The sequence below is a fragment of the Hylobates moloch genome, unplaced genomic scaffold, assembly GCF_009828535.3.
Source record: "Hylobates moloch isolate HMO894 unplaced genomic scaffold, HMol_V3 SCAFFOLD_20, whole genome shotgun sequence".
NCBI lineage: Eukaryota > Metazoa > Chordata > Mammalia > Primates > Hylobatidae > Hylobates > Hylobates moloch.
This window is the reverse complement of record NW_026652295.1, coordinates 32609032-32635947: the sequence shown is the minus strand read 5'-3', so window position 1 is coordinate 32635947 and position 26916 is coordinate 32609032. Positions and strand designations below refer to the sequence as shown.

The 26916-nt window shown below is 56.4% G+C and overlaps 1 protein-coding gene across 9 annotated transcripts in view; it reads left to right on the top strand.

The window, feature by feature from the left end:
• GRM4 (glutamate metabotropic receptor 4) overlaps positions 1-26916 on the top strand; it is a 125031-nt gene that overhangs the window by 32483 nt on the left and 65632 nt on the right. For 7 of the 9 annotated variants that reach the window (XR_004245806.2, XM_032141647.2, XM_032141644.2 and 4 more), the window contains one exon: positions 21336-21552. Coding sequence is in view for 8 of the 9 variants with exons in the window: in XM_032141647.2 (XP_031997538.1) it covers positions 21336-21552 (217 nt within the window). In the remaining variant the exon portion in view is untranslated. Of the gene's footprint in view, positions 1-9786; positions 9873-11291; positions 11413-21335; positions 21553-26916 lie in introns of those variants that run through there. The other 2 variants (XM_032141652.2, XM_032141655.2) reach the window with 2 other exon arrangements.

Sequence of the window (26916 nt, the reverse complement as noted above, 5' to 3'; positions counted from 1 at the left end):
CCAAGCTGGGACCTCCAGCTACTGCTAGATAAACCCTGCCCAAGGACCTGCGTCTGTTTTCCTTGTAAAGTGGGCATTTCGACAGATATCTCCCTACCTAGGTCGACGTTAGGTTTAAATGGGAGAATGTGGCCAGGCGCGGTGGCTGAGGCCTGTAATCCCGAGGTGGGAGACTCACTTGAGCCCAGGAGTTCAAGACAAGCCTGGGCAACATAGTGAGACCCCATCTCTGCCAAAAATTTAAAAATTAGCCAGGTGTGGTGGTGAGCACCTGTGGTCCCAGCTTATCAGGAGGCCGAGGTGGGAGCATCGCTTGAACTCAGGCGTTTGAGGCTGTGAGTGAGCTGTCATTGCACTGTTGCACTCCAGCCTGGGCAACATCTCTAAAATAGAAAGAAGTGAAAAGAAAGGAAGGAAGGGAGGGAGGGAAGGGAAGAAAAGGAGGAAGGAAGGAAGGAAAGGAAGGAAGAAAGGGAAGGGAGGGAGGAAGGAAGGAAAACAGAGAATGTATGTAAAAGCTGTAAATGAAGGCCATTATTATTGCAATTTTCAAACCCAGAGGGAATGACCAAAGGGAATGGTTAAGGACAGACCCTGAGAGCAGTTATTTAGCAACCTGTGACTCCAAAAGATGGCCCTGGAGAAAACATAAGTGGATTCAAGGCTGCAGGGAAGAGAAGTTTGGGGAAGCAGATGCCTAGCAAACTAACGGAGGAAGTTAGGGGTATGGGAGCATCCCTGGCCGAGAGGTGCAGTGAGGGCATCTGTGCTGCTCACATTCTTGGTGTTTCATGCCCTGGGCCCCAGGCAAGGGAGGGAGCCAGGCAGGGGATAGGGCAGGGGGCTGAGTCCTGTTTTCACTAGAGGTTTTTCCTGAGCTTCCCCTGCCGCCTCCAACCCCTTCCCACCAAGAAGCTGGGGCCAGGATAGTGTTTCCAGCTGGAACCTGCCATGGGCACTAAAGTGTCCTCATTTGGGGGGAAGCTCACACTCCCCACCTTCCACACTCAGGCCCTTCTCTCCCCCACAGAGAAACTGGTGAGTCCCCCCAGCTGCATCAGATAAGACCCAACAACAGGGACCTCCCTCTCTTCCACCTCAGGAGGGTGGTTGAGTTAACTGCCTTTCATATTTTTGGCAGAGATCTGGCAGTGAGACCCAAACAGGGAATGCACTAATTGAGGGGCTCCTTCTGGGAAACCCCTCTGATTGGCGTCCAGGAATCATGGGTCTGCCATGGCCGCCAGCCTGGCATGGCTTATAGAGCTGTAAGCAGGGAGATGCTGCCTCCCTGGGGCGGGGGAAAGGAGGAAAAGAAAGGGCCTGTTTAATTTAATTCCGTGTTTTATCGCTCGTTGGATAAATAACCTTCATTAAGATGGAAGGTGGGGGGATGGACAGGGAGAAGTTTGATTAATTTCAAGCTGGTTTCTCATTTGTTAATTTTCTCCCAGTTCAGCAGGATTATTAAAACAAATTACAGGCACTGCTCTCTCCTCCCTGGGCTGAAGCAGGGCTCTCCAGGAGTGATCATGTCCCCCCTTCCACTACATTTATTTAGGTGCAACTTGGGGTGAGTGAGGAGGCCTCCCCATTTCAGAATCTCCGGGCAAGTCTCCTTTTCTTATTGAGAAACCTCAATAAGATCTGGACAATCAGGAAATGGAACAGGTGGGGGTGCGCCTGGTCTGGCCACCTTCCCTCAAGCAGTGCCAATTCCTGGGCAGGCTGGTGACTGAGGAGAGGGGCAGTGCTGCCAACTCCAGCCCATAGTGTCCCGGGGGGCAGCCTCTGGGCATCCCCAAGCTGGTGCCAGTGCACAGCTACCTTAATCCTCCTCCACCCCCACTGCCACCTGGCCGCTGCCCGTTCTGACCCCCACCCAGCCCAGCAGCTCTTGCCCACCTTGAGCTCTGCCTCTGCTAGGCTGGTTCTCCCATGGGCAGGATCCAGCCCTGCAGAAAGCTGTACCCTGCCGGGGTGTGGATGGGGGACAGCACTTTCCTGCCTACCGTGGGCAGTTAAGAGTTCCAGCTGCTTGATACGCAGCTGGATAGGATGGCAAGATCAGGGTGGGTTATGAACACTCTCTTGTGCTCCCCAAAATGCACTGTTAATGCTGCCTCCACCAGTGCTGACTCTATGTGTGTGTGTTTGTGTGTGTGTGTGTGTGCACGGTTGATTGTACTTACCACCAAGAGGCCTGTGAGTGTGAGTCCAGGAAACTACGTGTGGGACTCAGGGAGTGGCTCTTCATACTCGTGTGGGCACACCTGTGTGAGCCGCTGCTCCTGAGTGTGTGTGGGGTGGGGGTATCTAGGGATGCTCAGTGCACCTGTGTGCCTGAGTGTTCTTGCCTGTCTCACAGCATGGCTCCACTGGCTCCTGGAAGGGTTGGATCCTGGAGTGTGTGTGTGTGTGTGTGTGTGTGTGGTCTGTGTGTGTCTCCTTCTCCCTGGCCCCTGCTGCTGTCAGCTGATACCCAGATGCATGAGACGGATTGTCTGGAGCTGTCCCCAGCCTTGGCAGCCTGAGGGTGCCCATGGGGAGCCCTGTCTCTGCTTGGCTCCTTGCAGTCTGTGGGGCACAGGGTTCCCCTGGAGAGAGGCTATTCCTTGTGGGCTGTTACTGTCCATACTCCCAGCCTGCCCTGGGGGGAACTTCCTGCTATCTCCTCACCTCCAGGCCTGAGCTGGAGGAAGGCTGGGCAGAGGAGAGCTGCCAGGCAAGACAGATGGTCTGCAGCCTGGGCGAGGGAGGGACACCACTTTGATCTCTGATGCCCTGGGGACTCACGGGCTGCAGGTGCTACCAGCCCAGCACCCCGGCACAGCGGGGAGGCTGAGGCAGACACATGCTCCTGGAGAGACATGTCATGTAAGGTGGGGATGAGAAGGGGTGTGGTAAGGGGGTAGGGAGCGGGGCTGCTGTGGCTGAGATATTCAGCAACAACCTCTCTGAGAAGATGACATTCGATCAGAGATGTGGATGGTGTGAAGGAGGATATTCTGTGGAAAAGCCCAGTTGGCAGAGGGCACTGCACATGCAAAAGCTGTGAGGCTGGCCGTGCTTAGGGTGCTCGGTGGAGGCCAGTGTGGCCAGGTCGGGTGGGGGAGGGGGCTGGTAAGAGCAGAGGCAAGTGAGGCAGGGGAGCTGACGCAGAGTCAGGGCTTTCCTTCAATGTGGGGAGGGCTTGGGACACCATGTGGGTTTTTTTTTTTTTTTTTTTTTGGTGGTGGTTGTTTTTGAGACAGGGTCTTGCTCTTTCACCCAGGCTGTAGTGCAATAGCGCAATCATGGCTCACTGCAGCCTCAACCTCCCGGGCTCAAGCGATCCTCCTACCTCAGCTTCCTGAGTAGCTGGAACTATAGTGCACCGCCATGCCTGGCCAATTTTAAATTTTTTGTAGAGACAGTCTTGCTGTATTGTCCAGGCCGGTCTTGAACTCCTGGGCTCAAGCAATCTGCCTGCTTCAGCCTCCCAAGGGACACCAGGGTTTAAGTGGCGGTTGTCCCTGAACATGTGACCTGTGTCCCCCATGTGTCTGCGTGCACATGTGTGGACCTAGACCACCAAGGGAAGGGGAGCAGGCTGCTGGGGGTGGTGTACATGGAGCAGAGAGTCAAAGAGCCTTGGAGGTCCTTCCAGCTGAGGGCACAGGCGGGGTCTCCATGGCTCCAGAGAACTTGAAACCACATGACAGTGACAGGGAGGCAGACTTCAGCTCAGTATCCTGAAAGCCTGGCAGCCGCAGGTGCTGGAGTTGACTACTGTGTGAAGTGGTGAGCTGCCTCTTGCAGGAGGCAGGCAAGCAGAAGCCAGAGGCCCCAGTCAGGGACACCATAGGGGGTAATCCTGCCCTCCACAGCTGAGAGTCTATGATTAAAGGCCTCCTTCCAGGCGACATGGGTGGGTTTGAACAGAAATTGGCTTTTGAGACGGGGCAACAGGCATTGTGGAGGTCTTGGAGGACTGGACAGGGCTTTGGGCCCCCCTTTGAATGTACTCTGCAGACGTCCATTGTCTGCTGGTGCCCAGGAGGCCTGGCCATGCCTGCTGACTGGGGTGGCAGGTCCCTCTGCAGGCTCTGCTCCAGAGGCAGCCCCTGCAGGGACCCGCTGAGGCCTGGGTTGGTGGCGGCAGAGCTTTGTCAACCTTCCACCTTTTATGAAGATTCTGGGGCGGGGCCTGGGTGGGTGGGACAGGGTGGGAGGGGCTAAGATCAACGAGGGGCTTCCCTCTCAGAGCAGTGTCAGCTCAGATCACCAGTTGCTGGCAATTGGACACATCGAGCCTGGACAGGGAGAGCCAGTGGGCATCTCCTGCCTGTCCCCTCATTGTCTGGACAGGACCCAGATGTGCTGGTGGCTCTTGCTGGGGGAGCGGAGGGAGGCCAGGCAGCAGCAAGGAGGGGTTTCGGTCTTTGGCATTGATGGGCCTGGGCTTCAGTCAGCTACTGGCAGCTGAGGACGGCAACTTCTCTCTAGTCCCCAGGTCGTCACCCCGAGTGGCGGGTAATAATTCCTACTGGGAAGGGCCGCTATAGGGGTGGCATGAAGGGAGATGACGGTGGAAAGCACTATCACAGGTGGGTCCCCTGGAGTAGACCTGAGTGAGGGTTGCAGGCACTCTACTTGGGAGGGGACCTCGAGGTACACTGGTACAGGACGGGAGGTGAGAGGGAGGGATGGGGGGCTGTTGCCAGTGCCTTCATGAGCAGGGGACCTCAGTGGGCAGCCAGGAGATGGCGGAAGCAGATCCTCGATACAGGGCGGGGGCTGCCCTGTTCTCTGCCACATCCCAGCACCTGGCACACTGTGGGCACCGAACTGGACATTGGGCGGTCTCTGCAGGTGTGGAGGGAAGTAGAAGGGCTGCGGGAGAGGCCCACCCCAGATCAGGTCTGCCATCCTTTCGGAGAAACTGGGAGGCTGGATTTCTGGGCTGAGGATCATAGGAGGCAGCCACGACAGAGCCAGAGAGTCTCAGGTGATTCCGTCCAATCCTTACTTCTCTGTGGAGGCAGCATAGTGTGACGGCAGGCAGGGCCCAGCTGGGAGGGTTCAAGCCCCGGCTCAGCCACTTACCAGCTGAGTATCTCTGGGCAAGTCCCCTCAGCAGTGCACTGGGCTAGGCGCTAGCAGCTCTGTCTGCAACAGGTTTCTGGTGAGGCCTAAATAAATTAATGCATAGGCAGTGCTGAGAGCAGAGGCTGGCACATCATAAGTGCTTGAGAGCTGTTAACTCTCATTATAGCGGCTGTTAGGATTATTAGATGAGAAACCTGGGGCACAGGAAGGAGGATTGTCTGGTTTGAGGTCATGCGATGAGTTAGAATTCAGGTCTTCCCGTCGTGGCAAGCTCACGGAGCTGCGGAGTGTGGCAGTGGTGGAGGTGGGGCAGGGTGGCCTTCTCCTTCTGCTCTGGGCTGGGTCCCTGCCCGTCCTTGCCCTGCCTATGCTGCAGAGGTAGCTAGAGAACCCGCAGCAGCCTTGTTTTCTTGAAGGAATGGGCTTGGCCCAGAGGGGAACCACGCAGCTGGCCTTGGAGAACTTGTTAGCCTTGTCTCCTGGCTCCAGGCTCTTGTGTTTTTGGTGGGCTCAGTGTCTAGGCAAGGGCTTGTCAACTGTTTGTCACAAGGAGGAGACACCCAGGAGTCAGAGGGTTTGAGGGAGGGTCGTATTTCTCTCCATCTCCATAGACACCCCGGTCCAGGCTGCTGTCTCCTCTCACCTGGACCATTGCAGTGGCCTCCCGAGGGTATCCAGGGCCCATCCTGCCTGTCATGCTGTGTCTCCCATCCTCTGTTTTGGCCTTTCAGTTTCTTGGACCTGCCATGGGCCCTTGGCCACAGGGCCTTTGTACCTGCTGCCCCTTCAGTCTGGGATGTGCTTCCCTCCCGTCTTCACCTGGGTCTTGCCTACCTATGTTCCAGGTGTCAGCTTAATGCTGCCTTCTAAGGGGAGCACTCCATTGCTACCCTAGCCAGATCCAGGACCTTATTCTGGGCTCTCATCCCCACCGCCTGTCGGACATCACGATTTTGTGTGTGTTGGTGTGTGAGTCCGGTGAGAGGCCAGCTGTCCTGCTGGACTCAGCTCCAGGAGCACACGGCTTTGTCTGCTTTTGCATCATGTCCATCATGGGGTGGAGCCATATCGCCTTCCCCCTTGCCAGGGGCTAGAGGGAGTGGAAGGTTACCATGAGTACCTGTATGTGGGCCCCTTCCTGCAGACACTACCAGAGATCAGGTTAGAGCAAGGGGCCACCAGTATCCAAGGACAGCTGTGAGAGGCAGCCAGGAATCAGGCAAAGATCGCTTGGGGTCCTTCTCACCCCTGGCTTCAGAGATACCCTCTGCAGGCTGAGTGCTCAGCAGCCAGCTCTGCCCTAGGGCCATTGAGGCCATGCTGGGCGGAGGGAGGGGCCAGCCTCCAGCTGCCTGTGGTCTTGGCTGAATTGCTGCCTCTTGGCCCATCCATTCCTCAGTCGCCTCATCCACACCAGGCCAGGAGTTTCCAAATTCTCTTTGGAAGCAGAAAATTTCCCCCAACAGAATCTTGAAGAAACCTGATGATGAGAAGCAGGTGAAAGCTGGCTGTCGCTCAGGCTCGCCTGTTTGTAGTTGTCATTAATATTTATTTGCAGAACCTGCAAGGTGACAGTGTGGGTGACACTGTCCTAAGTCCTGGGGCTCTAGCAGTGAGCAAAGCAGACAAATCCCCTGCCCTCATGTGACTGACGTGCCAGCAGGAGGCAGACAGTCTTCACTAGACGCATGAATGAAAGGTGTGGTGTTGCAGGAAGTGGTGTGTGGAAACAGCCAGTGCAAAGGCCCTGAGGTGGGCTCCTACCGGCTCTGTTGGGAGGAACAACATGGACGTTGGAGTGGCTGGACAGGGTGAGTGAGGGGGAGGGTGGTAGGAAGGGAGGCCAGGGGCTAATGGTGCAGGTCATGTAGAGGCCTTGGGAGCCACTGAAAGACTGTGGGTTTTACTCTATGAGAAGGGAGCCTCTGTTTTTTCTTTCTTTCTTTCTTTTTTTGAGACTGAGCCTTGCTCTGTCTCCCAGATTGGAGTGCAGTGGTGCGATCTCAGCTCACTGCAACCTCTGCCTCCCAGATTCAAGCGATTCTCCTGCCCCAGCCTCCTGAGTAGCTGGGATTACAGGCGCTGGCCACCACCCCTGGCTAATTTTTGTATTTTTGGTAGAGACGGGGTTTCACCATGTTGGCAAGGTTGGTCTTGAACTCCTAACCTCAGGTGATCCACCTGCCTCGGCCTCCCAAAGTGCTGGGGTTACAGGCATGAGCCACCATGCCTGGCCGTGATGGGATCCTCTTAAAGAGAGGAGCCCTGTGGTGTCACTCAGGTTTTAATCGGGTTCCTCTAGCTGCCAGGCGGGAGTGCACTGTGCATGTGTGTGGGAGTGGCAAGTGTGGGAGGCAGGAGCCTAGCAGGAGGCTAAGGGCCCTGTTGTGATAGCCCAGCCAGAGATGCTGGAGCTGTGGACCTGGGCGGTCCTGGTGGAGGAGGTGAGTTGTGGTTGGATTTTGGATCCTTTTCAAGTGGAGCCAACAATATTTGCTGATAAATCAGGTTTGGGATGTGTGAGAAAAGGACTCAAGGATTTGCTCAACACTCTGGCCTGCATAGCTGGAAGGCAGAGTAGCAGTTACCTGGTGGTGAAGGACTTTGAACCTGCTGAATTTGCGACACCCATTGGATAGCCCAGGGGAGCAGCAGCTGGATGGGAGCCTGGAGTTCAGGGGTGCATGCTGTGTCTCCTCGCCTGCCATGGTGAGATCTGGTGAACTCTTGAGAGGGCAATCCCAGGCCCCAGGGAGTGAGTGGAGAGGCGGACAGAGGGAAGGGAGCGCTGAGCCCTGGGGGCCGCCAGGGTCGGATCAGGGAGAGGGAGGCAAGACCAGCAAAGGAAGCTGAGAGGAAGGAGGGGACAAGGAGCGCCAGGAGCGGGGCCACCAAGCGAGGAAGGGACTACTGGGTCAAATACTGCAGTGGGGCCAAGTGCAATGAGGACTGGCATCGGGGAGAGGGGACTGAGCATCCCCAGCCGCAGCTCAGCACCCCCAGCCCGGCCGGTCACCTAGCCTTGCCTGCATCTTCCTTCCAAGCTGGTTTTTGACTCCCCTCCCAGGGGTCAGGCCCCGTTTCCCCCGTGGAAGCCCCCAGAGCCCCAGGGGGGCCTCCTCTCTGCCAGCCTGGGGCTGCCAGCCTGGTCCTGGCCTGGCCATGATATAAATTATGTGGAAAGATGGTGATGTGACTTTTATCGGCTCATGTGTTCAATAATGGTAATACATCCCATTATATCATATTATATTAATATAGCGCAATATATTACACACAGCGCTGCACATTAACTTGAAAGCACACTGGGCAGACACCATGGTTAATTTTCTCGGCTTGGCCACGCCCCATTGCCGGCACTCAGTGCTCCTGGTGATGCGGTCATCACGACATGGAGTGCAGTTACCGACACCCCAAGCGCCACACTGCCCAGCCCCGCCCCTGCCTCCCACAGCCTGTGTGAGGATTGTCAGCTTTTGCAGAACGGGCTTTTGGATGTTGTTACTCCCACCTTGTGGAGGCCTCCCTGTCCTTACCCGTGATTGCAGCAGGGGTCATGTAATTAAGCCCCCATTGAACAGATGCAGAAACTGAGGCTCAGAGACGTGAAGTGGCGCCCAAGGGATGTGGTGGGGAAAGACCTGGAACAGAGACTCTCAGCTCCCCATCCTGGCAGCTTCCTGGGTGGGAGGATGGTGTAGGCAAAGGGCAGGAGGCTGGGAATGGACACACAGTGTGTGCCAGGTGGGGAGCAGGGGGTGAGAGCACTCAGGGGCTGGGGCCAGACAGACCTGGGTTCAAATCTCACTTTGCCACTTGCTGTGTCATCCTGTTTCCATGTATTCTTGGGCCTCCGTTTCCTCATCTGAAAAATGAAGGTAATAAGTAGTGTTCACTTCATGGGATTATTGTGTGAGGAAGAAGTGAATAATCCACATGAAGTGCTTGGCACAGAGTAGGTGCTCGTTAGCCAACAGCCACCAGTCCTGTTATGATGACACGAACACTCCAGTAGCCTTGTGCTGCTGCCGCCTCCTGCCCACTGGCAAGGATGCCTGGCCCTGGCCCAGCCCGCTCCATGTCCCCAGCCCCGGGGAAGCCCACCCTGCTCCACCCTCAGCCTGGCCCCTTTGGGTCCCGCAGCCTCCCTGGGCTGCCCCCAGCTCTCCCTGCCCCTTGGCCATTTGGGCGTGACCTAGGGTCAGCACTGCCTGTGTCCTGGCCCACAGACAGCACTGTGGCACAGAGGAAGCCCGGCTTGCGATTGGGTGGGCCTGGGTGTGAGCCCGGGCATCTTCCTCAGCTTCAGAGGGGCAGCTTCTCTTCTGAGGATCGGGCTCCGGCTTCCTACCTCGGGGCTGTGGTGAGGGTTAACAAGGGAGGCTGTGCACGAGCCCCTGTCGCACCTCCTGTGTGTGAGAGAGGTGCATGGCTGGCTCCAAACATCTGGGCCAATTCCTTCCCTCTCCCCAGGCTTCTGTAACACTCATTCTCCCTCGGGACCCTCGCAGTGCCTGACACGTCCCAGTCTTTCACCATGGTGCCTGCGGACAGATGAGGAGACTGAGGCTCACAAAGGAGGTGACTTGCCCAAGGTCACACAGCGAGGCAGCTTCTCACCTCTGGGAGTTGGACTTTGAGCCCTCCTTGGAAAAGGCGGCGTGGCTGTGCCCCTTGGGGCTCCTCGCTGGGCCTCTGCCCTGCCTGCCTGGGCTCCTCCCAGCCTCCCCCACGGATCACTGTTGACAAGGTTACCGAGTCAGCATGTAAAACCTGCAAAAGTGAGTGTAATTTATTGATCTACATTTCGCCTATGAAATAGGACAAGTGCTGATTTGAGGATCGCGTTTGCTCTCCCTCGCCTGCCGCCCCCACCTGCTCTCTGGGGCGCTCTTATCTGCGGCCCTGCCTCTGAGCCTGCATCGAGCCACCTCCTTTGTCAGCCCTGCCGAGGCTCTCCACTCCACGCCCGCTATTCTTCTCCAGCTTCTGTGCCTTATCGGGCCCCTCTTTTTTCCTGGGCTCCTAAGAAAACATATAATGTTTAAAAGGGTGAGACAAGGGACTGAATAAAGCGCTTTCTGGGGAAATATTTGTTCAAAGGCCTGTTGCCTGCGTCTGTCTGGTTCTCTCCTGGAAAACATAATTCAGAACGGGCCTGGAAATTAATCCAAGTGTCCGCTTGTTCTCCTGATAAGAGGCTGGGCAGGACCTGGGGATGGGGAGACAGAGGTGGCATGGAGCAGCTTCCCAGCATTTGCTTCCTGGGATGTCAGTGGGGGACAGGGTGTGACAGGCCCCAGGAGGTGAGGGATGCCAGAGGGAGGGTCCTGCCTGAACCCAGGAGGGAGGAAGGAGACCTCAGAGCACTTTCTATGTGCTGGGCACTGCCGTGGGTGGCCCACTTACTGCAGAGTGACGCCACTGGCCTGCTCAGGTGCAGCGTCAGACCATGTGAGAATTGGAGCTGCTGACCAGCTCTGCAACCTTGGCAAGGCCCTGAGGCTTTGGGCCTCAGCTTCCTCACCGGCTGAAGGTGCTTCAGCACTGTGGTGCTTGTCTCATGGGCTGGCTGTGCAGAAGGAATGAGGTGTCCCCTTTGTTCAATGAATGCCTGTCCTGTGGCAGGTGTCTGAAGACACAGTGGGGGAATAACATGAAGCCCCAGGCTGATGTTTTAGAGGGAGATGGATACTAAATGAAATAAGTAAGGAAATATAGTGTGTTAGTAGGCGATCATTGTGCAGAAAATCAAAGCAGAGGAGGTGAAGGTGGGGTGCAGGGGAGGGAGGTGGGATTGGTCAGGGAAGGCCTGCCTGAGAAGAAGACATTTGAGCAAAGTCTTGAAGTGAGGGATGAGAGGGAGCAAGCCACATGCATATCTAGGGGCAGAGCATTCAGGCAGCGGAACAGCCAGTGCAAAGGCCCTGAGGAGGAGTGTGCCTGAAGAGTTCGAGGCACAGTAAGGAGGCTGGCGTGACTGGAGCCGAGTCAGTGAGGCCAAGCTGGGAGTGGTTGGAGATGAGATCAGAGGTGTTGAGCATGAAAATGCTTTGTTAAAATGCCAAGTGTTGCGGGTAATTCTGACAGACTGCTCTGAGCACCTGGCGGGGGCTCCCAAAGGAAGGCTGGTGTGTGAATTTTGCAGGAAGCGGGGAGACCTGTTATTGCTCCTGTCCCCTGCACACCTTAAATGCCCCAGTCCTTCCGGCTGGCTGCAAGATGGTGCAAACTCTTCCCAAGCTATTTCCCCATGATGGTGCCAAGAGAAAAAAGAGGACCCTTAGGACTTCAGGGCCATGCTGTGGGAGTGGAGGACAGGTAAGGATCCTGGTGAGAGGCCCTGACCTGGCCACTAGGGCACAGGTGGCAGTGGAGGTCCACACGTCTTGGCCATACCCCTGGCCTCCGGGAGAGAAGTCAGGGGCCATGAGATCACTCTCTGGCAGCCTCGTGTGGGGTTGGTGATCCTAATTAAAAGTTCAGATGCAAAAGGCTTGATGATGGAATTTCTAATTAAATCAATTTCATCTCGTCTGGGAGACAGGTTTGCATATAATAAGCATGAAATTAATAATTATGTATAAAAACTAGCTATTTCTCAAAGCAGAGCCATTTTACACAAGCTTCCAGGGCTCCTGCCCGATCTTTTGTGTTGGAGACGAGTGGGCCACTTCAGCCCTCAGTTTGACAGCCAGGAGTGGAGGCAGGGGCTCAGCAAGAAGAGGAAGCAGGGCTGGTCTCCCAGCTGCTGCCCTGAGGATCCTACCCCACAGGATGGGGGCGGCCTTCTCACTAGAGGCTGCGGCGTCACCCTCAGATTCTCAGTGTATGTGTGTAGATGTTGCACGTGTGTGTGTAAATGCATATGCATGTGTAGGCCCACCGTGTACAGAGGAGACAGGTTTTACCTGACAGCAGCATGGGCTCTGCAGCTAGTCCTAGTTCAAATCCTGGCTCAGCCACTCACTAGCTGTGTGAGCTTGGGCAAGTGACCTAACATCTCTGTACCTCAGTTTCAAAAAAATGGGGAGAATAAGAGGGCCCACCTCATAGGGCTATGGTAAGATTGAAGGTGTTAAGGTGCATGAAGCTACTTAGGACAGTTCTTGGCACATAGTAGGCACCCGATAAGTGTTAGCTCTCATGATGATGAGGATTGCGTGTGTGTGTGAATTTAATTCAATACAATTCCGCCCAAACCACCCTGTGATGAGTGTGAAATTGACACATCCATGCCCTTGAGGTGGAAATAAATGAGTCATTCCTGGCTCTCCCAGAGCTGGAGCCTAATGTTTACTGCTCCCTGTGTCTGTCAGCATAGGTGAGGTGATGCTGCCATAACAAACAACCCTCAAAGCTCTGTGGCTTACAATAGCGTCAGCTTAACTCTTGCTGTGTGACATGTCTATGGAGGTTGGCTAGGCACTCTACTCAGGGACCCAGGCTGGGCTGGAACGTTGCTCAGGGACCCATTGCTTACAGTAGCAGAGGAAATGTGTACCTTGTAGGTCTCACCACTGCAATTCAGTGCTGTGGGACAGAAGCGATAGGCATGTTCTGCTCTCAGCTCATTGTCCAGAACTTTTCAAGTGGCCCCAAGAAGGCAGAGATCTTGAAATGTTTGGCTGATGGCCCTTGCCCAGCACCCAGCATTAGCTCTGTGTGTATTCATTCACTATTGATTGTCTCTCCCACTCGGATGTCAGCTCCAGGAAGGCAGGGATCATGCAGAGCACTCAGTGGGTGCTCAGTAAACCCTGGTCAAGTGAGTGAATTAATGAATGGCCTGACAGAGCTTTGGAGGAGCATGAGTGGATGCTGGGAGGGTGTATGGGGGGAGGCTGGTGGCCACAGGAGCAGCTGAGGCAAAGGGACCCCATGGGCCTCGTGGGCAGTTCTACTGTCTTTGATGATTGTGCCTGCAGCCTGGGACACTCTGACATGCACTCTCCATCACAGAGGGGAAACTGCAGATCACGGTGTGATAGGAAGGGGGCTGTGTCATGGGGGCCATAGGTTATAGGGGCAGAGGAGGGCCAGAGCAACCCTGGAACTGGGCAGAAGGGAGGTCCATCTCCAGACTGGGGGGAGGAGCAGAGCAAGGGAGGCCAAGGGCCCTGGGGTGGCAACTGCACTTTCTCAGCCACCGGGAAGAAGGCTGACTCTGGGCTGGCTCAGGGTGGGCCCTCGCAGACTGATCAATTGCACTGGGGCACAGGCTGGCCGGCCAGGGCCAGACAGGGGCACATGGTCAGGCCCCAGAGTGACTGGATGCTTAGGGCAGGAGTTGGCAGCTGGTCTGCGTCCATGGACCAGAGGAATAGATCTGATTAATGAGGGCGTCAAGTCCTGAGGTGAGTGCCCAGGCAGGCCTGATTCAAATTCCCAGAGGGTCTGTGGTGAAGGGGCTGGTGTTCCCCAGATGGCTCTGGTGGGTGTGGGGGAAGGGGGCATTGAAGGGGAAAGGCCCCAGTGTGTGGCCCTGGAGGAGGCGCTGGGGCAAGGACAGACAGTCTCCCGATCTGGGGCCTATCCTGCTCCTCCCAAAGGCCACCCAGTTGTTCCCACTCAGTCCCCTGCCCAGGTGCCCCCCGCCATTTCCCCTAGGCCTTGTTCTTTGGTCACTGGGGACAGGGCAGCTCCATGGAGGGTGTGGGTGTGTGAGGCCTCCATGGGGCTGTCCCAAGCTGTCTGGGTCACTCTAACCTTCTGCTCCTGAACCCAGCGGTGCGCATCAGGGATGGTCCTGGCCAGGGCTGAAGGCCGGGGACTGTTGGCGTCCTCTCCATGTGCTGGCCCCACCCTGCTCCCTCTGCTGCCTCCCCGCACCCCCCTGCTGGTCCCCACTCTCTCTGTGACCACATATAATTGATCCCCAATGCCGTGAGTCTCCCGCTAAGTGCCTGCCGCCCACCTCCCCTCCACCCCGAAGCCCCTGTCCTGGTTCAGGCAACATCAGCTACTGTTTGCAGTGCACTCACCACCTTCTCCTGGACTGCCAGGCCTGCCTCTCCAGACTCTTCCCCTGCAGGCTGAGGGCCATTCTGACCACCTGTACCCCTGCTCAGGCTCCCTCCACAGCTCCCCTGGCTCCCAGGAAAGTCCCGCCCTCCTTGGCGGGGCCTGGGAAGCCCCTGTGGCTGGACCTCTGTGCGCAGACAGCCTGGTCCCCAGGCCCTGCCATTGTTCCCCTCACCCTGTGGCTCTTCCCTTGCCCATGGGAGGTTGGGGGGAATCTTTGTTCTCCCATCCACAAGTCTGACTCCCCAACTGGGCTGGTTCTCCGAGTGTTATTTAAATCTGTTTCCCCAGCACCTGGCCAGAGGGGTGCTCAGGTGCTCTGTGAGGGGGAGCCCTACTGGGGGCGCAGGTGAGACCGGCTCCCAGCCTGCAGAGGGAGGGAGGAAGGGAAGGGCAGCTGGCAATCCCACCTCTTACGCCTCTGGGCCCCCCCGCCAGCCCCCACCCCATCTCCACAGCTAAGGCCCTGTGGGGGAGGCTGCACTGCTCAGGCCCCTGAGGGGTCAGGGTGGGGGATGTTGCAGGCAAGGCCTTTGGAAGCTGGCACTCTCCCCCTCTTTCTCTGAACCACACATTCCTGTCTGCCACAGCTTTCATGTATCTAAAAGCATCACTGGCTTTTATCTGTGAAGCAAACAGCTGATGCTGAGAGCCGGGCAGTGGAGGGCCTGAAGCAGCCAGGATCAGAAGGGCAAGGAGCAGGCAGCCAAGCCTGGGGCTTGTGCCGGCCCCGTGCAGGGTCCCCTGCTCCCTGGGTGATAGGGGCTGCGCTGGGCAGGTGGGGATCTTAAGGTCTGCCTGGGTCCTGGCTGGGCCTAGGCTGGTGGCCAGAGGTGGCTGCAAGATCCCAGCCTCAATCTGGTGGCAGCCTGGCCTGGCCTGTGGGTGGAACAGAAAGAGCAGAGTCAGCAAGGAGGGTGAGGCAGAGCTGGAGGCCTGGAGGGCATGCCCAGGAGGGTGGGAACACAGGCCGAGCAGCTCAGCCAGCACCTTGTTTCTGACATCTCCTGGTGGGGATACTCAGAGGACATTATCATCTTTCCAAGCCTCAGCTTACTCATCTACAAAATGGGCACAGTGATCTTAGCCCTGCCTTTCTCTCTAATAAGAATATCTAGCATTTGCCCAGGGCCCCCATGCGCCTGGCTTGTTCTAAGCACTTTTTGTATATTTGCTGACGCAGTCCTCTCTGTTGTGATGGTGATGACTTTACAGGGAAGAAACTGAGGCCCAGAGAGTTCACTTGATTGCCTAAGGTTGCACAGTTGGATAGCGAAGCTGGGTCGCACAGCCCTGGGCAGGGTGGCTCTGATGGGTGCTGGACACTTACGTGCTGTGCCAAGCATTAGGGCAGAGGAGGAAAGGCAAGGCACTTTTAACAGAAAAGGTCACAGGAAGAGGAGTGTGGGTTTTATCAGGAAGCCCCTGGGGTGTCTGTGGTGATGGCCCTGGACGTCTGGTCACTTGATTTGAGGCCACTTGACTTGTGGGGGTCGTGGTGGGGATTTGAACCCTGACTGAGCTGAACAGTCTTGAACAAAACTCCAGCCTTCAGAGACCCTAAGGACTGTGCTCCGGGTGGGCACTGAGACGCTGGACACATTCCCCGCCCTCCAGCATCCCCGTTCCACCTTTGGATGGTGTGGGATGTGGACCAGCTGCCCTCAGCGGGTTTTCAGATTCTGCAGTTCTGGGAACCAGTTACCTAGAGCTGGAGCTGTGGGCGTTCTGGGTCACTGCCTGTGTGCTAGCCGGTATCAGCATGCGTGGGCTGGTTGTGTGAGGCTGCTGGCTGGGCCTGGGGCAGCCCGAGGGCAGATCCAGGCACTAAGAACATGTGTGTGCCTGGATATACACATGCACACACACACAGGCATGCACCATGCTCACACACACACACATAGGCATGCATACATGTTCACACACACACACACACAGGCATGCACCATGCTCACACACACACACACACACACACAGGCATGCACACATGGCCTTTGCACTGGCTGCTCCCTCGGCCTGGAACACCTTGGCATCGAATACCCCTCCCTGCTGGGATCTTGACACAGACTGTAAAAGAGGTCTCTCTGGCCACTCTGCAACACTCCCCTGTTCCTTTCCTTTCTTTTTCCTCCTGGCTCCTCATCCCCATCTAACAGACTCAGAAGCTTATGATGCACCTCTGCATGACCTGCCTCCATCTAGATTGGAGCCCGCTGAGGGCAGTTGTCCACAGTCCGTCCCCAGCCCTCAGAACTATGCCTGGAGGCCATGGGTGCTCCATGCCTCATTGTAGGAGGAATAAATGAATGAATGTGCGGGGCACCCATGTGCTCAGGACACATGCTGTAGCCCATGTGCCCACGTGCATGCACACACTCACACACACTCAGATATACTTGGAATCCATCTTCATTGTTGCTTAAGTCCGGAAGCAGCTTTTGTCTTTCCCCATGTGGCATGGATCTCCTTGTCACTTTAGAAGCCAGAGACAGAAGGAGAGGGAGAGAGGTTTATTCATGCGTCCTCCCACCCCTCAGTCACTCACCCCTTACCTCAGCCGAGGCTCTCCTGGGTGGCGGCTGCAGGCACACTGTGTGTCACTCCAGGGGGCCGTACAACCTACCCTTCTTCAGGGGGCCCAGACAGTGGAGCACTTTTTGCACACTTTCTGCCGTCTCTGCTGGTATCTTCTAGAACGCAGTGGGTATTGACCAGTGTTTAGGGGTGGGATCAGTCTAGTTCACCTCTGCATCTCTCCACGTGGCCTTGCCTGCACAAGGTGGGGTGCTTAGAAGGCCTGCTGAATGGATGAGTAGGCAGAGAATAGTAACACCGGGAGGACGTGCCTGGTGCCCTTGGGGCAGCCGCATTCAGTGCTGTGGGAAGCTAGGCCCCCTCTGGAGGATGAGGGCTCAGGGAGGGCTGCCTGGAGGAGGTGATATTTGAGTTGGGCCTTGATGAGCAGGGGGATTTGGATGTGGGAGATGAGGTCATGGACTCTGGGGACAGAGGAAAATAGACAAAGAGGAAGGAGAAAGGGACAGACAGAGGGACCTAGAGCAGGACACCTATGCTTGGTCAGGGGCTGCTGGAATTTGAGTTCTGACTCTTGCCCATGAGGGTGTGACACAAGGTGCTGCGTCCCCAGCACCTGGAACAGTGTCCAGTGTACAGTAGGTGCTCAATGTGTTGGGTGAGGGAAGCAAAGGAGGCAGAGGGATGGAGCAGCTGGCACCAAGGCGGGCACCGCTGCCTCCCTCCCCTCCTGCCGCTGCTGTTGGGAGAGGAGAGGAGCGTTCTCTGAGGAGAATGTAAATTGCACGTCCCCCTCCTGCTCGGGCTGGGCTGCGGAGACAGTGGGAGTTGAAGAGACGTCAGAACCCCACATGGGCCAGGTTGTCACAGTCACCTGCTTAGACGCAGACGTGGCTCCCTGCCCTCCCGGTCCCTGACACCTCCTGCCCCTCATCCCTCCACTCCAGGGTGGGGCAAAAGAGCCTTGGAGAACCCGATAGCATTCCCCAGATGTCTCTGTGACAATGACAATGACAACATTAGACTATGGAGAGAGCGGGTGATGGGAGGGGGCCGGCAGAGAGGGAGAGTCCTAGGAGGTAAAGTCAGAGAGAGGCAAGAGAAGGTGATTGCTGCCAGAGGAAGTTTAGCGGGAGGCATGGCAGCTCCCCTAAGAGCTGACCCTTAGTGCTCACTGCCTGCCAGGCGCTGTTCTGAGTGCTTTGCTTGAATTCCCTCATGTGACCCTCACAGTCTTAGGAGACAGCTATTGTAATTATTCCCATTGTGCAGCTGAAGAAACTGAGGCCAGGGGAGGTGAAGTAACTTGCCCAAGTTTTTTTTTCAGCTGGTGAGAGGTGGAGCTGGGATTTGAACTTAAGCAGTGTAGCTCCCCAAATTCTGCTTGAAACTGTCTCCCTAGGAAGTGTGGGAGGGGCTGGAGCTGAGGAGGGAGGCTGCGGGGAGAGCAGACAGGAGAGGCTGGCAGGTGGACACATCGCAGGAGGCTGGCTTATCCTCGGGGTCCTGTTCAGGAGCCTGTGATTCCCTCACCCAAATCTCAGGGTTGGGTCCTTGTTCCAGTGTCTCAGGAATTACTGGGGGAAGGTCAGGGGCCCCTCCTGGGCTCTTGAAATCAGGGGCCCGGGGCTCTCCTGCAGGCTGACGCGCGTATCCTGCAGGAGCGCACGTTTGGACCCCCACCCTCTGGGGGAATGGAGTGTGTGCCGTGGGCCGGGTCCAGTGTGCCAGGGCCCCACTCTGGATGTGGGCCAGGGTCTGAAGGCTTCTAATGCGACTGGCCCCACAGGTGATGCCCGGACATCCATCTGTCCATCCACTGCTCACCACCTGTGCTGAGCACCACCTGGGCCTGGAAAGGAGCTTGGAAGGGGGAATAGGGGTGAGTGAGAAGGAGCCACCTCATCTGGGGGGGCGTCTGTTTCCATTTGCCGCCGGCTGTGAGGCCTGGGTTGAGCAAGTCCAGAAACCTGAGTGGGCCTCCTTCCCTCTCCCGGGAACCAAGGCCTGGTGGGAGGAAACACCAGAAGTAGGGACAAGCTTCTGATCAGGAGGGGCGTGGAGGCAGGCAGGTGATGATTGCTCCTGGCTAGGGCCCAGCAGAGGCCAGTGAGAGAGGTAAACAAAACACTTGTCTCTCAGGGACCTCCCCCTAACAAAGAACTAACCTCCCCTGCACAGCGTGAAGAGTGCGAAGGCTGAGAAACTGCTCTAAAACACGAGACTTCTTAAAAACAAACCAGCCATGACTCTAATACCATTTTCAGACCTTAAAAATAACAACCTTAAAGTGAATTAATAAATCTCCAATCAGAGCTCACATTTTAGAGGGTGCTGTTTTTATGCCAAGTGTTCTCCAAGGCAGAGAGGACTGGGCTAATTTTCAGTCACTGCTGACAGAGCAGGCGAGGGGACGCATAGACTCAGGTATATTCGAGTGTGGTTTGCTTTCCAAATGGGTGGAAGATGTGCATGGTTCTACATTGGAAACCTACAAAGGGTAGAAGGTGAAAGGTCCCTGCCAGATCCTGTCTGGGCCACTTGCTTTCCTCCCCTGAGGCAATACACGTGTTTTGTTTCAGAGCAGCAAGTATGCACCTCCCCTTTCACACAGTAAACAGCTTCCACCTGCATGTTGCCTCCTTATTGCTGTTGTTTTTACCCCACAATATCTTGGAGACCCACCCAGATCAGTGCCTGGAAATCAGCCTCATTCATTTTCACAGCTGTGTAATATTCCTCATCTGGCTGGAACGTCTTTAAACAATCCCTTCTTGATGGACATGTAGGTTGTTTCCAAAGTTTTACTGTGGCCAGTGGATAATGTAGTACTTGCCATTTTATAAAGACCACAAGAGCTACAGTGAGGGGGTTTGGGAGTTAATCCTTGGTTGCTCAGAAAATCCAGAAAACCAGTTAACTGTTTCCCCTACCCACATCCTCACCCGTTAAGGTCTCAGTGGTTTGGGCTTTTCCCATAGGGGAGGTGGAGAGTGGGCCAGCTGGGTGGCCGAGCTGGGCCATATGCTTTTGGCAGTGGGCATTCTCAGGGGAGGGTGGACCCTCACTGTCCCCAGTTAACTTCCTTATTGTCATTTGTCCCTTTATTAAGAGGCTGTGAGACCTACTATGCGTTGACTCTCCCCATCCTGCTCTGCTCCAGCCACACAGGCCCCTTGCTCGGCCACCCATACACCACCTGCCACCCTGATGTCCCACCCCCTTATGCCACTCTGTAAGACCTCATCGCTATGGAGAATGGTCCCGGTCACTTGTTAGCTTGCTTGCTCCTCTCCTCCCACCAGAAGGAAGCTCCGTGAGTGTTTTATTCACTGCCGTCCTCAGCACTTAGGACATCATAGGTGCTCAATAAAGTCTTTGTTGAAGTGAATAGAGTTGCATGTCGGGATATTGAGGTGGGGCTTCTAGGTCGGCAGATCCTCTGCTCTGTCCTCAGCAAGGGGAGCTGACTGGTCTAGGAGGTGGTCCCAGGGATAGGGACACACTAGGCTTTGGCCAAGTGGGCAACCACTTGCCAGGGGCATCCTCAACCCTCCTGTCCCAGGAACATTTCCCCACCCACGGTTGCCACTGGGCCTGAAGTCCTGGCCACAGGTTTCTTGGCCAGGATTGAATCTGAGTGATTCCTTAGGGGCATAAAATCTTAGTTTTGACACCAATATGCATTCCCCACCCCCGTCTTCCTGGACAACTGAGCGGGCAGAGGGCACACAGGAAAGAGGAGTGTCCCTGTGGGCCAAGCGGGGAGTGGAGCCCACAGGCCCTGAGCAGCCGGGAGAGCAGAGCAGTGGGTGGGGCCCTGGAGGGGAGGGGCGGAGAGGAGGCACCACATCCCTTCCCTGTCCTGGGGATGGTTGGGTGTATCTACAGGAGGCAGGGGTCTGAGTCTCATCCCTGCCTGGGGAGGGTCCAGGTGGGGCCTGTGGAGGCAGTAAGATGCCCTGTGACTGGAAAGCCCCGGGGCTAGGGCAGGGCCCTGGGTCGGCTCTGCCTTGGAGAGGCTGTGGGACCCGGCAGGCTGGTGACTCTCTAGGCTCAGTGTCCCCAGCTGCAGAGAGAAGGGACTTCTTGAAGCCCACCCCACTAGCTTCCTGGGCTTCCATCCTTGGGGTTGGAGTGGGGGACAGGGGAGCTGGAATCGAGGCTCCATCTCCTCTGAGCAGGGCACGAGGAAGGAGGCTGAGCTGGCAGAGAGCTGTGGGGACAGGGTCTGCTGGGTCCTGACCAGAGGGGCTGCCTGGGGACATGCGATAGGCCACATGACCCCTCAGGGCCCCTCCCAACACCCAAATCCCACCCCATCCCCAGGCTGAGTCATCTCATGTATGTGGGGATTTTCCCTGGGCTGGGATCTTTGAGCTCTTTGCGTAAATTGAGGCAGCCAGAGGCTCCCAGGGTGTATGTGTGTGTGGTGTATGTACGTGTGTGTGTATGTGTGCGTGTGCGTGTGTGTTTACCTGTGTGTGGCTGGGGTGTCTTTGGGGACCCCAAGGAGGCCGGTTGGGAGACTTTCTGGAGGAGGAAGCAGCGCCCATGGGGAGGGGTGGGCTGTGGTGGTCCCAAGGCTGTGGGCACCAGAGGGAGGTTGGTGTGTAGGGGAATGGGGCTGGCTAGGCAGGGTGGGGGGCCAGCCGCCACCCTCAGCAGCCCCTCTCGCCCCTCAGATACCCCAGATCAGCTACGCCTCCACAGCGCCAGACCTGAGTGACAACAGCCGCTACGACTTCTTCTCCCGTGTGGTGCCCTCGGACACGTACCAGGCCCAGGCCATGGTGGACATCGTCCGTGCCCTCAAGTGGAACTACGTGTCCACGGTGGCCTCGGAGGGCAGCTATGGCGAGAGCGGTGTGGAGGCCTTCATCCAGAAGTCCCGTGAGGACGGTGAGTCAAATGCCTGGCCGCAGGGTCATGCCGGGCTTGGGGGTGTCCCGGCACAGTGACTGACCCACCAGGAGCTCCCAGCTGGGGCCTGATACGGGCTCTGACTGCCTGGCTGTTGCCAGGTGGGCCTCGGCCTCTTCTTTGAGCACTGTGGTTTGGTCCATGGCCTCACTGGGCTCTGGGTGACTCCAGTCAAGGGCGAGTGTGAGGCCTTTGCAGACGTGGGTGTGCAGATGAGGGGACTGTTGACCTCCCTGGTGCGGGAGCCTGCCGGGCAGCTGCTCTCCTCACAGCAGAGGAAGGGATGGGGTGGGGATGAGAGGCCTTGTTTAGAGGGCTGTCAGGGACTCAGGTGATGGGCGGACAGCCAGGCAGGCTCTCAGAGGAATGAGGAATTTGGAGCCCCTAAAATTGATCTGTCTGTGGTGGGGGTGAGGGTGGAGGGCCGCGGGTGGCTTGTGCTGGTTTGGGCATCAGTGAAGAAGGTGTCCCTGTGGGTGGGGTTTGAGGAACTCCGGCAAGTATTTATTCTCCTCGAGGTCTCCCCCTCGTACCCTGATGCCACCTTCCCCCTTTAAGCTCGCTGAATTGTCTTAAATTGCTGTCCTCAGATGCTCTGTGATAAAGCTTTCAGGTGTCCCCAGCGATAAGCAGCTGAGCGATAACAAGGGTTAACTCCTTGTCAGGTGACTCCCACCTAGCAGGGCCTGGGGCGGGCCCCTGGCTGGGTCTGTGCTGCTGCTGGTGCCCTGGGAGGGCTGGCTGCATGGGCTGCAGCTGTGGGCATCTGGGAGCAGCAGGCAGCCCTGAGCTGGGGGCCTCCACCTGGGCTGGGGTAAGCCAAGAGGGGATGGCTCCTGGGGGGCTGTGGGGCTGAAGGATGGTGCCTGTGACTTCCTCAGGGCCCTGTTGTGGTGTGTGGGGGAAGTAGGGTGGCCTTTCTCCCTCCTGGCAGACCCACCTGCAGAGAGGACCCGTCTGCCCTGCCCCTGGTCTCTCCCAAGGTCCTGCCTCTACACAGCTCGCGAGCGCCCAAGACCTTGGCTGATGGCGTCTGTGTATTTATACCCTCACGGCCTTAGGACTCTAATTGCTTTTCCTAAGGACTACAGAGTGTCCAGAGGCTGCCATTGGTAACACCCCGTGGGCATAATCCTGCTATAAATCTTGGATAAGCCCCTTTAATTGTACAGCTGAAGCTGCTTGGGTGCCTCCACCTGGTGGAGGGGGCAGCGGAGCGGCGGGAAGTGGGGCAGCACTGACTGATGGCTGAGGCTCCAGGCCACTCCCCACTCCGGCAGCCTGGCAGAGGAAAAGGAAGCAGAGGTGAACAGGACTCCACTCTCAGCTCCAGGTGGGCTGGCAATAGCACCTGGGAACCCTGGCAGACAGTGTCAGAGCCTCCGGGCCCCAGAGCCCAGCCCCTCCCTCGGACCACCCACATGTCCTTTCCTCCTTTGCTCAGACCCAAGACCTGGGCACCTCCCTCTGGCTGGCACTTCCCACTCTGCTCTGCTGGCTCCTTTCCTCCTCTGTGGCTTCAACTCTTCCCCAAACCAACCTCCTGCCTTTTCTGTTTAAGGCATGACCTCTACAGGATTTAGGGACAAAGGTATAGGATGGGGGAAGGGATCGAGGGCCCTGAGTCTCCATGTTCAGTTGCGTTCAGTCCTTGCCCTGAGGGACCTCAAAGCCACCCCCAGTGCTCATGCAGGCCTCCCTCTGTGCCCAGCACCTGCTGTCCTGGGCAGTCCTTCCTGCCCTACGAGGTAGATGCTGCCTCATCCCCATTTTGCAGGAGAGGAAGTGCAGGCACAGAAAGGCTGAATAATAGCTAGCACCAGACCACACAGCAAGTAAGAGGTGGAGGAGGGATTTGAACCCAGGATGGCTGGCTCCGGAACTAGAGGTCTCACCTGTTTCTGTACTCTTGTCTTCTCTGTCTTCTGTCATTTGCGTGCTCACTGAGACCCACATGGGCCAGCCCCTGTGCAAGTGCTAGGGTATGACAGAGACACACAGGCACACCCATGTACACACAGCCTGGAGGGACAGGAGAGGCATGGGATGGGGGTGGGGTCTGGGCATTGTGTTTTGGCTGAAGGTAAGCCTATTGTTTAATTGTTTTTTTAATCAACATCTAATCAAGTATTGGGCGGTTAGAAAAAATAAGGTCTACTCAAGATTTTTTAAAAGGACTTCATGATCTAGAAAAATAAAATTTGCCATTATGGGAGGGCCTCCAGTTCGGGGCACTCCTGTCCTGGCAGAGGCGCCCCTCACAATGCCTGCTACACCCCATGCACCATCTGTACGTGCCTGAGGGCCTGGCTTCCTGCTTGGCTGGGCCTCCCATGCCCCCAAACTTCCAAGGCCACCCCATGCCAGTGTGCAACAGCCGATGGGGGCCTGGCCAGGGCAGTTTAGGCAGCTAGGTCTCCTCGTGCAACCCAATAAATGAAATTTGATTTGGAGAAACATCTTTTAGCAGGTGAAAAGAAAGGAAGAGAGAGAGAGAGAGCTGCACTCCAGCTGGCCAAATTGAAATCAGAATTGAGCGGCTGGTAGAAAGAGGCCGCTGTACCTTGTAGCCTAATCCCTGTGAAAGATTAAAGATGTCTTTGGCCGTATATTGTATTGATTCGTCCTCTGAAGTATAAATCATCTGTGAGTTGCTCAGAGGAGTGCCAGGGAGGGGAGTGGCGGGGAGGGCATGCTGGCCAGGCTGGGATGCATGTTGGAATTGTGGTGAGCGAGTCCTGGGTGCCAACTGTGTGCTGGTCTCTGGGTCCTTCAGAGGAGCATGACTATGCCCATTTTATAGATGGGGAAATGGAGGCCAGAGGGGGCGGGTCACTTTCTGAAGGCCACAGAGCTAGAACGTGGAGGAGCTGGGATGGGAACCTGGCTCTGTCCTGCAGGTGGGGAGCCCGTAGGTGGCACCTGGAGTGGCCCAATACTGACTGGGCCACTGGCACCAGGCCTAAAGGAAGCCCTGGCACTGGCATTCCCCACCCCCACCCTTGTCTACACATGCTCTGGGCAATCCTGTGGCCCTTGACTGAGCCCTGACTGGGCCAGACACCTCCTATGACTATTACAGATCCTGGTAATAACCATGTGGCTAGGTGAAACACCCGTGGGCTAGGTGTTTTTTCCCCATTTGCAGATGGGAGAACTAAGCCTCAGAGAAGTGATGTGGCTTGCCTAGGGTCACACAGCCAGGTGTCAGAGCAGGACTTGGAGCTAGGGCTGTCAGACCAGGCACTCTACCTGTACACCCTGTCTCCTCCAGCTTGCATTGCAGAAGTGGTGGCAGGTGCTTAAGAGGTCAGGCTCCTTCAGGCAGACCTGTGCCCTGGCTCAGACGCTGACTGGCTGTGCGGTCTTGGGAAAATCATTTCGTCTTTCCGGGCTCAGTTTCTTATCTGTGAAATGGGAATAAAGCAGGGTATAAGAGTAAAATGTGCGGCCGGGTACGGTGGCTCACACCTGTAATCCTAGCACTTTGGGAGGCCGAGGCGGGTGGATCACGAGGTCAGGAGTTCGAGACCAGCTTGGCCAACATGGTGAAATGCCGTCTCTACTAAAAATACAAAAATTAGCTGGGCGTGGTGGCACGAGCCTGTAATCCCAAGCTACTTGGGAGGCTGAGGCAGGAGAATCACTTGAACCTGGGAGGTGGAGGTTGCAGTGAGCCGAGATTGCACCATTGCACTCCAACCTGGGTGACAGAGCAAGAATCTGTCTTAAAAAAAAAAAAAAAAGGAGTGAAACGTGCTCCTGGCACATGCAGGCGGGAGCTCAGGAATGCGCACTGGAGGGTTTGTCAGGGTCTGGCTGCCTGGATCCCAGCCCTACCTGGGGCCTGGCTAGTCCTGGGGAGGCCTGGGAAGTGCTGGGCTCCGTGCTGTGCTGTAAATGGAGATACAGGTGTGTCCAGGGATGGGGCTAGAGACAAAACTACAGGAGCCCAGCTAGCCTGGTTCTTAGGGGATGGCTGGTCTGGTGGGGAGAGGGCAGCAAGGTGAACTCCAAAGGCAGCTAGGCCAGGACGTGTGTGTGTGTGTGTGTGTGTGTGTGTGTGTGTGTGTGTGTGTGTGTCTGTGTAGGGGTGCATGTCTGGGAAGTTCTGGTCATGTGACTGGCAGGCCTGCCTTGGTGGGGATATCTGTAGACTGGGCCTGTGTGTGTGTGTGTGTGTGTGGGGGGGGGGGGGGGGGTTGTGTGTGTGTGCGGGCACGTGTGGACCTTCTGGCTGCAGCCAGGACTCCTTCCTCCCTGTCAAGGCTGAGGCTGCACCAGGGAAAGGCAAGGAGGCTGCCCTTCCCTCCCGGGCTCCTCTGCAGCATCACCAGAGCTGGATTAGACATGCAGAGCAGGCCTCGCCTGGGCTCTGGAGATACTGCCAGTGAGTCACTGAGGAGGGAGAAAGGCAGGCGGTGGCAAGCGGGTGGCACAGACGTGGGCACAGATGTGGTAGGCTTGTTTTTTTTTGAGATGGAGTCTCGCTCTGTCACCCAGGCTGGAGTGCAGTGGCATGATCTCAGCTCACTGCAACCTCCACCTCTCGGATTCAAACGATTCTCCTGCCTCAGCCTCCCAAGTAGCTGGGACTACAGGCACGTACCACCATGCCTGGCTAATTTTTGTATTTTTAGTAGAGACGGGATTTCACAATGTTGGCCCGGTTGGTCTCGAATCCCTGACTTCAGGTGATCCACCCACCCTGGCCTCCCAAAGTGCTGGGATTACAGGCGTGAGCCACTGTGCCTGGCCTTTTTGTTTTTTGGAGATCGGGTCTCACTCTCTTGCCCAGGCTGGAGTGCAGTAGTACAATCACAGCTCATTGGAGCCTCAACCTCTCAGGCTCAAGCAATCCTCCTGCGTCAGCCTCCCAAGTAGCTGGAACCACAGGCATATACCACCATGCTCGGCTAATTTTTTTTTCATTTTTTGTAGGGATGAGGTCTCACCACGTTGCCTGGGCTGGCCTCAAACTTCTGGGCTCAAGGGATGTTCCCACTTTGGTCTCCCAAAGTGCTGGGATTATAGGCATGAACCACTGCACCTGGCCCAGGCCTGTTTTAAGTGCTTTGTACATATTACCTCATTTAGCTCTCAAGACAGCTCCATTATACCAATGGCTAAACAGAGGCTCAGAGAGGTTAAGTAACTCCCATGAGGCCACACAGCTAGGAAGTGGCAGGGGCAGGATTTGAATCCTGCAGATACTCTCCCCAGCCACTGAACTTACCGTCTGTGGTGCATGGGGCAGGAAGTCCTATTCACGGGGTCACCCGGGAGTTTGTCTCTAGTCCTCTCAGGTAAGTGCATCTAGCATGTCTGGGCACGTCTGTGCCT